Source organism: Trichoplusia ni, chromosome 19 (assembly GCF_003590095.1).
Source record: "Trichoplusia ni isolate ovarian cell line Hi5 chromosome 19, tn1, whole genome shotgun sequence".
Classification (NCBI taxonomy): domain Eukaryota; kingdom Metazoa; phylum Arthropoda; class Insecta; order Lepidoptera; family Noctuidae; genus Trichoplusia; species Trichoplusia ni.
In genome coordinates this window covers 5,938,924-5,957,616 of record NC_039496.1, presented here as the reverse complement: position 1 = coordinate 5,957,616, position 18,693 = coordinate 5,938,924, and the positions used below count along the sequence as shown (strand labels likewise).

General features: G+C 34.4%; 1 protein-coding gene across 1 annotated transcript; it reads left to right on the top strand.

The window, feature by feature from the left end:
• Positions 1–7,883: 7,883 nt before the first annotated feature.
• Positions 7,884–8,759, top strand: LOC113503556 (uncharacterized protein K02A2.6-like). Its single transcript, XM_026885586.1, has one exon. It carries the CDS (start codon positions 7,884–7,886, stop codon positions 8,757–8,759), a length of 876 nt encoding a protein of 291 aa, XP_026741387.1.
• The last annotated feature ends 9,934 nt before the right edge of the window (positions 8,760–18,693 follow it).

Genomic DNA, 18,693 nt, shown 5'->3' with positions numbered 1-18,693 from the left:
TAAATAAGCAATAAACTAAGCCCAGGTGTACGACACTAAATCAAGCGTAAAATCACGATTCACTCCGAACTCAACCTTCGACGTATAAATATGAAAAATGATCACGGTTCACTCAACCCCCCACTGGCAACGTAGAACATATCCGATACACTTATGCACATCCAATAGTTGTTTAGTGAAAGCTTTTCCATGTTACTGAATTAGTCACGTTCCACTGGTTTCAGTTTTTGCCATGATTTATGCTAGGAAAGATTTGTAACAACAAAATGAGATTGTCTTATTACGTATTCGTCTTGCGTTGTTAATGTCACTATTGACGGTGTAATACAGGTTTTTGTTTAAGCAGATGTGACTTATAGTTGCCTATCTGGTAATTTTAGGGGTGAAGAGATGTTTAGATTTATACTACCACTTAGTAAATGTTACTTTCGGAAGTGCTATAATGTGATGTTAGTTAATCTTTATTCTTTAATCAAGTGATAAGTGTAAAACGAGACACGCTGGTGCAAAGATCAATAGAAAAGATTGCGTTTGTACTTTTGGAAGTATATAACAATACCTTTGCTTTGTTATTGAGAAAGGAACGGCAATCCACAACTTTGATTCGGTTAAAAATTGGTAAATTAATTTCAAAACTATCATTGAAGCATAATGACTATAGGACGTCATTATGTAACATGCACCAAAGAAAATAAATGCAACGAGACGCGACCGAGCAAATACAGGATGGATGTTTTCGCAAAGAACTCTAGGGCCCTATGTGGCACAATCAGCCGTTTGCATTATGCATGAAACCATCCCGGGGCGACAGATGCTTCGAAACTTCCAGAAGGAGTGATATTAATATTTGTTTGTCAGGTGCTTTACTTGAGACTCGAGCTGTTGCGCTTTTGTTTAATGCGCTCATTTGGGTAGAGTGGTATTTCTGTAATAAGTGTATCGCGTTGTTGTTGACTTCTGTGTTTATTTGTCTTTTCATTTATTAATATTAATGGCTTACAATTTTAAACAACTCAAAAATCGCCTAATTTCATAAAAGTTTCTAGCCGATAATAACGCTCTTTTTGATTTGATATTGTGTAGCTACAGTACATTTACTTAATATGCTCCAAGCGGTCTGCTGTCTTCAGAAGTTTTCCATTATTATTGTAGATGGTTTGATTCTTTACGTTGTAATTATTACGCCATATTGCCATATTTGATTTCATATTGAGGCAAATATCTAATGTTAACAGAACTATGAAGTACGAAAATCCATTATGGTACAATTAAACCAAAAATGAATATCGAGTACCTATACTTAAAATAAATATAAACAAAAATATCTCAAATAAATTCTTTAGGGGAGTAGCACGCCACTCAACGCCAAACATTTTCTAAAGGAAACAAAAATGAACATTAGACGTCTTATTCGGCACCAATAGAACACAATTCGCTAAAAGCTTTACGAAAACCAAGAAAAGATTCCATCTTTAAATCACGTGACGTAACATAGAAACACAGATATCTTTAAAAACGAAAGAGTGTCTGGACACATGACGGATAAATTGAAAAAACCTTAGAAATGTGACAATTTCACAAGCCATATTCTAATACAATGTTTGTGATTGATATTTTTTTATTTAAATTAATTCGACTTCAATAGCCTAAATACATTACGCTTACCCTAAACTTATTACAAACACATAAATTTAACCACAAATACAATAAATCGCGTTAGATGATTTTTGTGTCTGCGACTAAATTAGTTATTGCTGAAGGCTGAAGAGCTGAAGGGTGAGTGGATCAAGGCGCTGTAAGTAAAAATATTTGTTCGAATAGTGCTAGTCTAACCTAACTTTGATGAATAGTTTTTGATACCGATATTTATAGAAAATTAAAAATAACACACGGGAAAGAAAATCCCCAAATTTCATACAAATCTGTTAAAGTAACAAAGTAGCAATCATGCATACATCCATACAAACTTTCGCTTTAATAGGATTCGCCACAGCGCTGCATGGTTAACGCTCCTAAAAGTCTCAAGTCAAAACAAGAACATTTGAAGTGGTTTCAGTCACAAAACCTAAAGTTTCCCCACAAACTATCTTGTTCGTAGATCCATACAGCATGTCGATTCCCGCCAAGCGATTGAGAGACAAGCTGGAAACAAGAGAATAACGATGTCAAGGTGTGTCTAATCGGTGTTCGACACACGGTTGTCGAATCATCACGGGGTAAGTCTGCAAAAATGAAAGCTTATGATTATTGAAACAAATATTCAAAACATTACTTATATAAAACATTTCTGCGAAACTTCATATAGCCAATAAACCGAATTTTGCATAAATTTACACCCAAATTGAACAAAATACGCCATTGTTTTGTTGAAATCGTAAATGGCATTTTTAGGGCACATAAATTTTGTATATTTAAAATTGATATTTGTTGACGTTGCCTCATGTTTGTCAAATTTTAACGATACTACAAAAATATGGTGAGATTTTATGAAAAACTTGTGTGTTTTTGCTGAATTTATTGTTTTAGGTCCCGTGGTATTTGCATATTTTATAATAACATTTCGAACTGCGAAAATATTGATTAATTCAATTACGTTTATTTTGTGTTCCATTAATCAAAATAGAAGGGATGAAAAATCATAAATCTACCGGCAACAAAAATGTTTTACAGCTCTGATAGATTGACAAACAAATTCTCGTTTTTATTTTATTTATGTAAAACGATATTGTAAAACGTGAATATGAACAAACTTTTACAGAAATAAATCCATTCTAGATACAGGTACCAGTTTCACGTTTAAATCTTAGATTTAAAATTAGGAGTAGAATAAAACCGTTTTCAAATCCAACAATGGCGGAATGGAAAGACAGTTTGAAATTTGCGATTTTCTTTGAAACGGAATCCTTTCAGTTGAATATATTTTTAAAAGAATCAGTGGACATATGAAAAGCGTTTTCACTTAAATTTGAAATACGTTCTGTCTTCGCATTTCTATTTTCTTTGCAGCTATGGGCAGTTTCTAACTGTATATTTAATAAACGGTACATTGTTAGAAGTCTTACATAACAGAAAACTCTGATATATTATATGTCATTTGTTTTGATATTATAAATAGCGAATTGAACAAAAAATACTGGAGTTTCATTTCTACCAAATATTATGAGTTTGTGTATTTGTTTGCTTCATTCGACGTAATAATCTGAGAAACTATTAATAGCGTTTTTTCTAATCAAAACTTTTGACTAAATAACGTCACTGTACGACCAATACCAGTCGAAATACAGCAAGCGAAACCGCAGGTCGCGGTTAGCTTGCACGTCCATCGTCAACAAACACTTAATTTCGATACAAACTGTAGTGTTTGTGTTCTATAATCTTGTCAATTGTCAATAAAGAGGACGTTGTCTCGGGCACACGGGTAGTGGGGGTGGTCAGTCACGTGAGAGCCACGGGCGAGAACGGACGGCTACTTGCATACTGGTGTGGTAACGAGCCAATTAACTTACCTCTGGTGACGCGGAGTACTACATGTGGCGACGAGATAAAAGGTTAGTGGAAAAAAAAAATGATGAAAAAGAAAGAAAGAAAGAAATAATAATAATTATTCAACTAATAATTAGCATAACGCAGGTAATTGAGCGAGTGATATATAATTGTAATTAGAGGTTAGTTAGTAGTGGAAGGTATTAAATAAAAAAGGTAGTATCCATCTATGACCATAATTAACAAACGAATTATAAGTGGGTACTTCGTCTTGATTATTATGACAGCTCAATGATAATAGCCCGATGAATCATACAATAGGCCGGTATTGTGTCGTATTATCGTAAACAAATTAGATGTTAAACTTTCCGGTTAGATAAAATTCAAATACTGCTCAGGTTACGTAATTAGTTATGCTACTTTTTATAAATTATTTTTATGTATATACAAAACGAAGGTTAGTGATTAGTTAGAAAATGAACTACTTTACTGAATCTAGATACCTGTCCAGTCTTGTCTGTGTAGTGTAATTTAAAAGGAATATCTGGTAAGTTCTATAGGTCTTCCATTGTTAAAGTAAACTTAATAGTATTATGAACCTTAGTATACATACTAATACGTATATTTATCTACAAATTACGGAATTTATTATGTTTATTGTGTGTCAGAGGTAGTACGAACCTACATGAAATTGTAAATCGTGCGTGACTGTGTGTCAGAGGTAGTACGAACCTACATGAAATTGTAAATCGTGCGTGATTGTGTCAGAGGTAGTACGAACCTACATGAAATTGTAAATCGTGCGTGATTGTGTCAGAGGTAGTACGAACCTACATGAAATTGTAAATCGTGCGTGATTGTGTCAGAGGTAGTACGAACCTACATGAAATTGTAAATCGTGCGTGATTGTGTCAGAGGTAGTACGAACCTACATGAAATTGTAAATCGTGCGTGACTGTGTGTCAGAGGCAGTACGAACCTACATGAAATTGTAAATCGTGCGTGATTGTGTCAGAGGTAGTACGAACCTACATGAAATTGTAAATCGTGCGTGATTGTGTCAGAGGTAGTACGAACCTACATGAAATTGTAAATCGTGCGTGATTGTGTCAGAGGTAGTACGAACCTACATGAAATTGTAAATCGTGCGTGACTGTGTGTCAGAGGCAGTACGAACCTACATGAAATTGTAAATCGTGCGTGATTGTGTCAGAGGTAGTACGAACCTACATGAAATTGTAAATCGTGCGTGATTGTGTGTCAGAGGTAGTGCGAACCTACATGGGAGCGTAAATCGTGCGTGGTTGTTTGTGTGTAGTAGACGTGAGGACGAATTAATAACAGACCGTAGTTTATCAAAGTTAACTCCGGTTTCAGGGCGCCCCAAATTCACCTACTCCGAAAATGACAAACCTACTACCAGCCCCTGAAAAACTTGATCTCGACGGAGACAACGCTACAGTTGCTTTAAGATGGGAGCAGTGGAAAAGATCTTTTAACATCTATTTGGAAGCGACAGGAATTTCAGGAGAAGAAAAAAAGCGAGCAACTTTGTTACTTTTAGGAGGACCAGGGATTCAGGAAATTGTTTTCAATCTACCCGGTGCTTATGAAGAAAACTCTACAACTGAAGCAGGTGTTTTTAAAACCGTTATAGAGAAGCTTGATGATTATTTCCTCCCAAAGCAAAATAAAATTTATGAAAGACATTTATTTCGACAAATCAAGCAAGTAGAAGGAGAAAAATTTGAAAAGTTTGTTGTGAAATTGAGGAATCAATCTAGCAAATGTAAATTTACTAGCCCTGATGAGCATATAATAGATCAGATTGTAGAAAAATGTTTTTCGCCAGAACTCCGGAAAAAGATATTAACATTAGGAGACACCGTTACGTTGGACAAGATCATAACTGAAGCGAACACTTTAGAAATTGTGAATCAACAACTGGAAGAATATGGGCAAAACAGCAAACCAAATGATGTGAATACGATTAGAAGTTACAAAAAAAATTACAGCGAAAAAACTGATGACGTGAAACGCAAAAATGAGATTAAGAAACTGGAGTCAACAACTAAATCAGATATGAGTAAATGTGGTAGATGCGGATACGATAAGCATATAGCGCCAAACGAGGAATGTCCTGCGAAAAGGAGAAATTGTAATGCTTGTGGAAAATCCGGACACTTCAGCGCAATGTGTAAGTCTAAACCCGAGAAGCGAAAACGTGAAGACAAACCAAATAACAATAGTAAAATAAAGAAGAAACGGAATGAGGTGAACTTAATAAACGTTAGAAATGATTCTTCTGAAGAAGACCATTATGTATTTAACATGAATGACGATGACGAAGCTAATATCGAATGTGAAATGGGCGGAGTCAAAGTGAATTTACTTATAGATTCTGGATGTAAATTAAACCTAATTACTGAAAAAACATGGGAGGCATTAAAAAAGAAAAATGTTTGCAATACTAATCAAATAAAAGGATCAAACAAAAACTTATATTCATACGGGAGTAAATCACCGTTGAATGTTAAGGGGTCATTCGAAACTGAAATAAAAGTAAATGAGAAATCAGAATACACTACAGTCTATGTAATTAAAGAAGGGTCGAGAGATTTGTTGGGAAAAGAAACTGCTCTTCGCTTAGGAGTCCTGAAGTTAGGTATTGGAATAAACGAAATCACACAATCCCTTAAACCGTTTCCAAAATTCAAGGACGTACTGGTTGAGATCCCAGTTGATGAAAAGTGCAAGCCTGTATCACAACCATATCGGAGAATCCCAATTCCTATTGAAAACAAGGTCGAAAAGAAAATAAAAGAACTCCTTGACAGCGATATCATTGAAGAGGTACACGGACCTTCTCGATGGATTTCACCGGTGGTGCCCATATTGAAAGATGACGACGACATACGGCTCTGCATAGATATGAGGCGAGCAAATGCCGCGATCATGAGGGAGAACCATCCATTACCGTGCATGGATAATTTCTTGCCGAGAATTAAAAAAGCTAAATTCTTTTCAAAACTCGACATAAAAAATGCTTTTCATCAAGTGGAGATTCACCCTGATTCAAGGCATCTGACAACATTTATAACTTCAAAGGGCTTGTATAGGTACAAGCGGTTGATGTTTGGGATTACGTGTGCGCCAGAATTATTTCAAAAAATACTAGAAAAGATGTTGACAGGGCTGGATGGTGTAATCAATTTTATTGATGATATTTTGGTGTACGGAGAAGACGAGAAGCAACATGATGAACGGCTTTCGAAAATTTTAGAAGTTTTAAAGGAAAATAATGTATTGTTGAACGAAAGCAAATGTCTATACAAAGTACAAAAGATTAGCTTCCTCGGACATGAACTGACACCCGATGGAGTTAAACCACTTAAGAAATATATGACAAGTATTGAAGAATTTAGAACACCTAAGACAGTCGAGGAACTCCAAAGTTTTCTAGGACTAGTAAACTACATAAATAAATGGCTGCCAAATCTATCAACAATGACTGAACCCTTGAAAAAAATATTAAGAAAGAAATCAGGGAAAAAGACAAACATAGAAGAATTATGGGAAGGAGAACAGAACCAAGCATTCCAGAAACTAAAGCAGGCTCTCAGTAAGGTGCCAACATTGGGTTACTACGACGTTAATGACGAAACAGAGGTTATCGCGGACGCAAGTCCAGTGGGTTTAGGAGCTGTATTGATACAAAGGGATGACAAAGAGTCTAGAATTATCGCATATGGTAACCGCACTTTGACTGAACTAGAACGGAAATATAGCCAAACAGAAAAAGAAGCCCTCGCCCTAGTGTGGGCCGTAGAGCATTTTAAATTTTTTCTGTTTGGAAAAATATTCGATCTCATTACGGATCACAAGCCGTTAGAGTTTTTGTTTGGACAAAAGTCGAAGCCATGCGCACGCGTCGAACGCTGGGTTCTGCGATTACAAGCCTTTCGATATAATATTAAATACAAACCCGGAAAAGTAAATATAGCCGATCCTTTGTCAAGGCTTTGTGAATATCGTAATGTCCCACCGGGAAACGTTGACGATTATGTACAACAAATTGTGGAACAGTCTAGACCATGTGCTATTCCTATGGAAATCTTAACAGAATGTTCTGGACGAGATCAAGAAATAAAAAATGTAAAAATAGGAATGTGCAATAAAATTTGGGATGACTCGGTAAAAAAATATAAAATTTTTGAAAGTGAGCTTTGTTTTTACGATAAAATATTACTGAGAGGCAACAAAATTGTAATACCAAAAAAGCTCACGAAGGCCACCCAGGGATAGTGGCGATGAAAAATCGACTGAGGTCAAAAGTTTGGTGGCCAAGAATTGACAGAGATGCTGAATCAAGAGTAAAAGCGTGTAAAGGATGTACTATCATGGGTTTACCTAGCCACCCGGTACCGATGAAACGACGCGATCTTCCCTCTGCTCCTTGGGTGGATGTTGCAGTTGATCTATTAGGTCCGCTGCCGAACAACGACTACTTGCTTGTTCTTATTGATTATTACAGCAGGTACAAAGAAATCAAATTTACCAAAACAATCACAAGTTTGCAGATACTCAAGTTGCTAAAAGAAATATTCAGTCGTCTCGGATATCCTTCATCAATCACAGCAGATAATGGACGGCAATTTGTTAGTGATGAGTTCAAGGAATATTGCCGACAATGCAACATAAAATTGTTCAACACTATACCTTACTGGCCTCAGCAAAATGGTGAAGTCGAGAGGCAAAACCGGGATATTTTAAAAAGATTAAAAATCAGTTACATGCAAAAGGAAGATTTAAAGGAAAGTGTGTGGGAGTACTTAATGATGTACAACTCAACCCCACATACTGTAACAGGGAAAACGCCCAGCGAACTTTTCTTTTGTAGACAAAATAGAGATAAAATCCCTTCTATAATTGATAATAAGATAGATGATTCTGAAGTAAGAGACAAAGACAAAATAGAGAAAGAGAAAGGAAAAGAGTATGGAGACAGAAAACGCCACGCTGAACATTCAACACTTTTAGAAGGAGATAAAGTTTATATAAAAGATATAGGAAAAGGAAATAAGTTAACAACGACATATAAGCCGACACCGCATGTTGTAGAACATTCGGACGGTGGAGACGTAATAGTAAGGAATGAAGAAACTGGCCAAAAGCTTAGACGCAACGTCATCCACTTGAAGAGAGTTGAAGGCGAGTGGAAAGTTCATAGTGACGATCAAAGTATTGCCAAGCAGGATCAAAATGAGAATGATTAAAACAATTATACAACTATCAATATAATAACTTTGTAGGGTTGATTATTGGACCAAGTAATGTACAAGAAGTTGATTATTAATAAAAATATGATAAGGAAGGGATGTAGTGTTTGTGTTCTATAATCTTGTCAATTGTCAATAAAGAGGACGTTGTCTCGGGCACACGGGTAGTGGGGGTGGTCAGTCACGTGAGAGCCACGGGCGAGAACGGACGGCTACTTGCATACTGGTGTGGTAACGAGCCAATTAACTTACCTCTGGTGACGCGGAGTACTACACAAACATCAAAACAAAACATTTAGCATTGTATAACTGCCTGTACTAGATAGGTAATTAATTGGGGCCCTGATTGATGAGTGCTGATGACACGGCACTCATCAGGGAATCACATTACGTGCCTATTCCAACATACATCCATGTACCTACGATTGATCAAATTTCCTCATCGCTAAACATTGCCGTTTGTTATGAAATTGCTATCAAACACATTTGGTTAGTTAATGTGTGGTGGGGTATGAATAGTAATTGTTGTTTACGTAGTAATGCCATAACTATTGATTGACGGTTAATGATTTGAGATTCATTTCATTTTTCGTCGACAATTATTTACAACTAGCTGTTGCCTGCGACTTCGTCCCCGTGGGTAGAAGATATAAGTTATGATTTATACCTGCCCTATTTTTTCAAATTTTCCTTAGTAAGTTATGTGTATGTTCGCTCCTATTAGTCGCAGCGTGATGGTTTACAGCCTAAAGCCTTCCTCAATGAATGGTCTATTCAACACAAAAAGAATTTTTCAATTTGGACCAGTAGTTCCTGAGATTAGCGCGTTCAAACAAACAAACAAACAAACTCTTCAGCTTTATATATTAGTATAGAAGTATAGATGAGATCATTGTTAGAATTCAGCCTATCATAATTAGGAGCGTTAATGTATATACACAATCAAAATACATTGACGCGTTTCATCCCTTACCCAAACAAACAATTAAAACAAATGCATCAATGTAACTTGTACCATGAAATAAAACGTACAAGTTACATATCGTTCGGCCACGTATCTCGAGTACATTATTCGGCGAACTAGGACAAAGACGGTCACGTTTAACCAATAAACATGTTTTAACGACTTTGCTGGCTCTCTTAATGTGTTGGACCCGAACTAAGTGACCGCTAGGCGCAATCTAAGTTTATTGTTAACAATACTACTATCAGCCATGTTTTACTTAAGTGTGCTTGTAGGGAGGTACCCATCTTTTGTTTTTTTTTTAATTGTTGTGTAACGTTTGCAACCTCTTTTGAGGGATATTTTATATATCGCGTCTTTTAATGGACATTATTTCTTTACACGCATCACGTATTAAGGAAAATCAATTCATAAAATATATTTTTAAGCTGTATTTATATTAAAAACCCGGAATCGACTACAATAAATTGTTTACCTAACTGGGAAACATTTTAATATGTATTTTTATCCAGTGAAAAAAAAGAAAAATACTGCTTTTGTTCCTGGAAATTACCAGCAATGTTCTAAGAACCAGTATTTAAAATGTGATAAAAATAAACCTCTATTTGTATATATATCGACAGCAATTCAATTTTTACCAACTTGTTAGTCAAAATAAACTTCATGTTATCAAAAAGTCTACCAGAAAATCCGTGGGGTATTTTTCGGAGAGAATATCAAATATCTATTGACTAGACATTGGTTAATAGCATTGAGTAATATGCACCGTGATTTTAAGTCGTCTTACAAAAGCAGCCCAGTTCATGTATCCAATGGCTAGAACACGTTCATGATAAAAAAAGATATTTATGAGTTTTGAATAAATTAAAAATGCAATTTTTATTCAATATTATGATGCAATGCGTAGTTTTTTAGAAACACAGCTCTGTTGCGAGCGCGGTCCGAGCCTTGTAACAGTGGTGAGGGGCGTGGGCGGCGGCGTTTTTATCATTTTTAAGAGTATATTTCATATTTCTTTTGTTAAATTTTTCTTCGTACTTATTATCTTAGTCGATGATCAAAAAAAATCGCGAGTAGGGGTATTTTACGTCGGATACATGAACTGGGCTCCTTTTGTAAGACGACTAAAAAAACACTTTATATACATTCACATACACAAAAACACTAATAAATATGATCGCACGTTGTCTTCCATTTTATTCCGTACAGCAAAAAATAGTTATAGAATAGGTTTGTAAGAAGACTCAATCCTGCTTAAGTTTTCGTGAGGCGGTCATAATAGTAAAAAATTAATGTTGACTAGCAAAAAAAAAACCATTAATCTCAGAAAAAAACTCTACCGTCAAAAAAAATAAAAAGTGCTTCTCCATCGACCTATGTTTTTGAAGGCTCTGTTAACAAAGAAACAGTTTCTACTTTCTGCAGGTCACGTTAGGCGTGCCGCACACGAAAAGTAAAAAGTAAACTCAACAGGTGCTCAAAGGTTTTAGTTTTTTAGGTTTCCCGCAAACGGCATATTTCTTTTTGCGGTCCGTGTGTGGATGAAATTACTTTTTTTAATTTTCGAATGTGAATATCTTTTGAAATGGTCGAAGGAATTTTTACGTATTTTTTTTTTCTTATTTTGGTATACTTAGTTGAAGCGGTGTTTACTCTTATACAAAGTTTGTTTTCAGCCAGTTTTTTGAATGACATCGTGTTTTTTTATTTATTTTCTGATTCACTGACAATTTTCATTGACAATTGGAAATCTAAAAATTATTTAGTAATTCCGATATTCGTGCTTGTATTATAGTAATATTATTCATTTATTATAGAAATGTTGTCAATTTATCGTGAAATGCATTCAAAAACGTGTTGTTATTCAAGTCGGTTTCGATAGTAAGGTAAGTATTTTTGGTATGATACCTTTCGAAACGGAACTGTTTATAACATAGATTCATTCACCTATCCACTCACCGGCCGTATCATGTGAAGCTTGACCTATGATCGATCGACAGCTTTTATAAATAAGCTTCAACGTTTTTGGTTATTGGCCGATTATCGATACAAAAAACTATCAATAACTTAAAAATCTTAGTTATTTTTTTCACAGCCCTACATTATAATAGTTATACATTGTTGGCAAAAATACGTTGTTCTCCATCAAAAGAAGAACCATGGAATAATAAAAACACTTAATAAAATGACACAAGGCTGTTCAAACTTACGTTATGTGACTTCTTAGTTTTGATAAGTCTGTCAAAGTCATTGCTTCGTTATCAACATACAACTTTTTTCTTTATGTAGTTGTTATGTAAAGGAATATTGTGTAAGCAATTTTAATTGTATCATAATTAATTATTATATTCCACAACTTTCAAACAACGCCATTTAATCTCAAACTAAGCAAACCTTGTATTATTTTTACTAGGCATTTGATTACTTAAAGGCTGCCGGCGGCAATTGATTGGCTACTATTTTAAGTGCGGGCTAATTTAATTAATTGGCTACTATTTAAAATTTAAAATAAAGTAAGCTGAAACCTATAATGTAAGTATTACTAAAAGATTAAAGAAGACAAAAGAAAAACAATCTCATCACTTTAACACCAACGACAACGTACCCCATAGATAACGTACTTACATAAACATATGAATATTGATTTCGACGTAACAGATTTCTGATGTTAATATAGATGAATTTGTAGTTTAAACTATAATACCAAAACAATTCAGTGCATGAGCTGACCGCATATCAATCACGCGACGTATTCAATTGCCTTAATGGGCATTTGATATTACGCGAATACTAACACCGGACCTATTTCACCGGTATCAATCTAAATTATAATTGAAACGTAAATGGAATGCAGAATTAGGAAATATTAAACCAAGTATACAATATTACATTATGTAATAGTCAAGTTATATTATTATATTTTCCCGCGTTTATATAATACACTCTCTTTCTTGTTTGTTTTTGTTGGATTTTTGCAACTCAATTTTGAGACGCTTCCCGATAAGCTAGTAGGCTGAAATTTCCAGTGTAGCTTCAAACTATAAAAACGACTAGATCGATTTTAGTAAAATTTGAATGGAGTGACATTTAAAAACGTGGATGTTTAGATTTTTTAAATCTACTATTTTTCTACAATCGTGAACGTCAATAGAAAATGTTCGTCTGTATGAAGATGATAGGTCAGAGTCACGTGACCTATCAGAGCAAATGAAGAGGATCTGGTGGTCTCACTTGATATGGACGGTCCATAGATGGGTGACCATCTATGTCATATCGAGTTCCTCCGTGTGTTGGCAGGCACGTTAAATGGGACATTGTTGAGAGGACAACAAAAACAACTGTCTTGCCAAAACCTGCTAATGACATAATCAGACTTCATCATACATTAAAAGAATCAAAATAACTAATTAACGTTAAAATGTACAAAGGTTAACTTAAACACAGCAAAATCAAGCTCGGCCGGTTTTATCTCATTCCCATAACTGGTTTTGTCTGCTCTAATTGCACAACAAGGTAAAAAACATTGTTAAGTTTAATATTTTAAGTAAACATTTAATTTTTTAACTTACGTACTGGCCGGTTGACGTTAACGTAGATGATGTACTTAATGTTAGGTAAAATCGATAACCGATATTTAATATGTTTTTTCAACAAAGCAACATTATATAACGGAGTAAGACGTCCTCAGGCATGGTGGAGTGATGATTTGCGCAATATGGCTGCCAGGAACTGGATGCGAGCCGCCGAAGATAGATCTCGATGCCTATGGCCAGCAGTGGCCGAATACGGGCTGATGATGATGATCAAAATCAAAATCAAAAGTCATTCAAATTATGCTACCAAGTAGCAGTTTTTGAAGGGCAGATTACAAAGGACAGCACATAGTTTCGCCCACTCTTCACCATTTCCTAAGTGTTTTTGCTGTTAAAGAAGAAACGGCGCAACAAACTCCCAACAGCACGCTGTCTTTTCGTTTACAATGATGATTCTATAAGTGAATTTTACCCAGTCAACGATTATAAATACATTAAATCTGTTAAATTTACTGCATATGATCCATTACATAACATTATATATTTCGATATATCCTGCAATACCTACACGATTCAAAATAATGATTTACTTTGAAATACCACGTAATACAATTCTGTTATTATAATAATATGCCGAATAATTGTGGATGGAATTCTTTTAAGAAATATTAATTCAATTTTAATGCAGAATTTAACGTTGTTGGTAATACAATGAGGCAGTATTTTACAAAACAGAGTCAAAAGCATACACTGACGCGTTTTGTATTGGATTTAATTATAATTATTAATTATTTGCAGTAATGCTGTATAAAGTGACAAATCTGTCGACTGTTTGTAAATGATTTCCGTTGACAGTGATTGGGGACAAAATTTGTCACCATTTTTAGAATGTATATTTGTTCTTTAATACCGAATTATTTATTTTCATTTAATACTAGATTTCTGTATCAATAATTTAGTAAGTATACACCGGTAAATCATCCGTGAAAACTTCAACTGTGTAGGGTAGTCCCTGAGATATAGCCTGGAAACAGACGAGTGACATACGAATAGTCTGAAGTGCTTCAGTAACAGGGCCCCAAATTTACTCTTTCGGTACGAAACCTAAAAAACATAAGCCTACGGAACTCGACCAACTACGCGACGTGCATAAATTAACACATTTTGTACGGCCCTTAGAAAAAACCGAGGGTGACAAAAAATAAAATTGAATTTTTACCGAAATTAATTCATCGACTTCGACAACTCACTGTTTTCAGCTTTTTAATAACTTTTTTTTTTAATTAGTTGCCTCTCAAAGAGTTTCCTTTATTAAATAGTAGGAGAAGTTCGTTTAAATTGTTCTTGTATTCATTAGACGCCTTTGAAAGAGCTGTTGACCTTTAATTTGGTTTTCACTCGATTTTTAAGTGAGTTAGCAGCTGTATTATTAAATGGGTGACTACTACCGTTGCGTCATTAGATCAAAATAATTGAAATGAGAGAAAAACATGAGATCCTATTACTCTATTGAATTTAATGAGTTCTCATACCTTGCATTACGGACTCACAATAACTGATTTATTTACCAAGATTGTTAGGAATCAGGTGTGTTATGAAACTCGAGACAACGTTAGTCTACGGTAACCGTAGACTTTAAGCTCAAATGACGCGCTACGCAACGTACTACGAAGGTCTACGAATGTGTGTAGTGGTATTCATTAGTCACTTCTGGCTAGAGGATACCTCAACCATGCGTAGCATGCTTAGCTATGTAGTGGCAACAGTTATGATTGCTCCGAAGTAATTTAAGTCGATACGATAAAATATAGTCAGCAAGAAAAGTTGGTTATCACAATCGTTTATATCGTATGCTTTTCTATACAGGTACTTCATGAACTTGATCAGTTCGTTAACTTTTGTTAATATCTGTACATAGTAAAGTGTTACTAAACTAACTTTAACTGAAAGGAAAATAGAAGATATCACGCAAAATATAGTGAAATGAAAAAACCACAGACTGAAGCCGGTATTTTTCTCTCATCGTAAGTTAGTAACTTATAGCAGTCTTATCCACGCTTAAGTTAATTCAAGAATAAACTTCAAAGAGCTTAGGTTGCGCTTTTGAATGAAATGATTAAATTATTTACCTTATTTATAAACTACTTATTATTTTTATAATGAAAACGGGATTCAGAATCTAAGTTCTCTTGCTATACTCGTATAAGGTTTGTGAACTGAAAACTAGATCTTAATATACGGTGAACAAAAGCATTTAAAATATACTAACAACTATTAGAGTAACTTCAAAAAAATGACATCGGTGAAGGTTTTTTTTTGTGCTGGCAAAATAGGCGATGTTATTTTAGACCACACCTTTCCTTTAGAATTATTTTTGACGTTAATTTTATACATGTACATATAATTCTGAAAATGGGAGATTAACAGTTTAATGATCACTTCTTATACATGAAAAACGTATTTAAATAAGATAAATATTTGTAAAATTTACAAACACCTATATTAAATTTTTAGCTCAACCCCGAATACAAACCACCTCTTGCTCGCGGTCACAACACCTACTGGACAAAATAAATACTCTTCATTTATTTCCAAAGCTTAACCTTAAATACCACCTTACACACACACAGACACACTACATCAAACATGTAACACAACAGCTATTCCTTCCTACAAGTTTCCGTCAAAAGTACATAGTAACACAACCTACTAATTACGAGCACTCGTAACGATCACGTGAAGGTGTTGGAAAGCATTTTTCATGCTATTATTAAAGTGTTATTTGGAGTTATCAAGGCACGCAGGCGGGCCCGGGAGCAATCACTAGCATCATAAAATGGGAGCAATGAACTGACCGAACGCCGTATTTTTGTTTTCAACTATTAATAACACGTCTTGGGTAAGTACGAGGGGTTATTCTGGAAGCGCACGACTTTTGTTTTTTTTATTTATTGATAGTTTCATGTGCGTAATAGGACACCAGATATACTTAATGCTAGCCTTGGTTATTTTTTTTTTATTATACACCTACGCCAAATCGACTTAAGGCAGGCTGTTGTGAGTATAAAATATATTAAACATAAATACAAAATTATAAAAAATATTTGAGACAGTACTTTACTTTTTGGTCAAATAGCTTGAAATTATTATGTTACACACAATACAAATAATCATTGAAATACACTACAATAGTTGAAAGTACTGAACTTCAGTTAAAAATCGGATGAAAGAATTACTTATGACATAATCACAGTCAAAGAAAAAATGCATGAAGCTAAAAGCAAAGAAAATAAACCTGCAAGAGACTTATCAAATGACTTTAATAAATTCATTAGATTCTTCGGAAAATACCGATGAGATAGAAAATAAATTACGTAAGAGAACTCAATTCAACGAGAATGTAAAAAGTCGTACGCTAATTATAATTAAGAAAATAATTTTACTCGATATTTAGAATTGAACGACATTTTGTATTAATTAAGAATCATAAATTATGTCGTGTTTGTATTTGTATACAAATACAATTTGTTTTAAGTACAAACTCGCTATTTGATCACTTGGGGGTTAAAGAATATTGACATAATATATACGGTAGTCAAAAAAAGCGAAGAACAAAAAAATAATAAGAGCACCTAAAAAATCAGCAGTAATCATTTGGACATCCGGTACTATGCCATGACTCTGAAGAAAAACCTTAGGACCGACAATTTTATATTTTTAAGTTTGGTTCTCTCCCTTAAATCACATTTCATCCTATAAAATCTTCAACAAGCCAACCGCAACCTCACAATACTCAACCGATCGTAAAAATAACCTCAAAAAAATATCGACCAATTCAAAAGATTAACAATATCATTATTCAAAGAATAAATACCCGGGCGAAGCGTGTTTTCCATTCGGCTAGCAGTAAGTTCCGTACGGTGATATATACGGCCGTTTATTGCACCGTAAGCGGATGACATTAAAAACCGCTTAGTAGAGTCCACAACGAAATACCGGCAATTTTCGGTGCCCACTTAAAAATATAGAAAACACACATCGTTGAGAATGTAGCGAACTAACCGTCTGTTTCGGTATTCTTTTGTTTTTTCTTTCATTTGAATTTTGTATGAAAATAATGTGTTGGTTTATGGTTTTCGGCTTAAAACAGGCAATCGGTTAAATGGTGGGCCGACCTACATATGTTTTTTAAAACAATGGAAGGAAGAACGAATTTTGAGCGCGCTGTTCTATTTATGCCAGTATTTTTATCAAGATTTATTAAATTTTGGAATTAAAAACATTTTTTATAGCATAGCACTTACAAAAATATAACTTTCAGGAAGTCCTTTGCAGGCATTTGTATTTAATCAGAACATAATAAAATTGCTAATTTTGGGCAGCTAATAGTGGCAAGGTCTATACAAACTTTACATCGATTAATACAAAATGTCAGCGTGCAAATGACGTCCCATAATAAGGCAATAATCTCTTAATCATAAAGGTAATTAAAAAACCTGCCATTACTACTAAGTAGGTTTTAATTGAGGTATACTTTAATGATCAAACTTTTTCAACAAAAAGTCGCGTTGTGTTGACAGCTTTTCAATTTAATATTGAAATGGTTTTATGAACGATGTTGCTATTAACATGTGTCAGGATTATTTTCATGTAGGTTTATTTTGTATTATAAGATTAAGGTTTATCTTAAAAAAAATACCACGACTAGATTGACAAGACATCAAATTAAAAAACACTTGCATCGTCTATTAGGTAAACGAAACAAAAGGACATACCTGAATGCTTTTAAATAACTGCAATTCTCGACCTTAAAACTGTGTGAATACGACATAAATTCATTCAGTAAGCTTATTTTTACTAAGGTTTGTTGCTTCAACACGCTACGCACAATTAGGGAGTGTTTTATGCTTACACTTCAGCATGATAACGTTGCATAAACGGTATAATTATACCCTCCCGCAAATAAACTCGAAGAAAACCTGGAATTGAACACGAATGGGTTTTATTTCCAGAGTAATCCAACTTCCAGTACTTAATTACGTAACCACTGGGTGTAATTTTTATAGCACTTTAAAGATTTCATTTAGAGATATGTTTTATATACCTAACTATTAATTAAATCTCCTCTCTACTCTCAAGAGTTATTTATATAAATCATTGATGCAGTCACTTAGTCTACCTAACTGTTTTAGTTAGGTAGACTAAGTGAAGCTACACACACTATTTAGAAATCAGGTACTAGGTATCCAAATTACATATAAATAAGAGGTTTATAAAAAGCTGTTGATATGTCATATGTCACTGTTCAATTTTTAATAATGAATCGTAGAAGATGGGGAAATAAAAATGCGGTGTGTATCCTACGACAATAGTCTTCGTTTAAAAGTGAGTGGCAAATGCACTTCTTCTCGATCTCACATCACACATCTCCCGA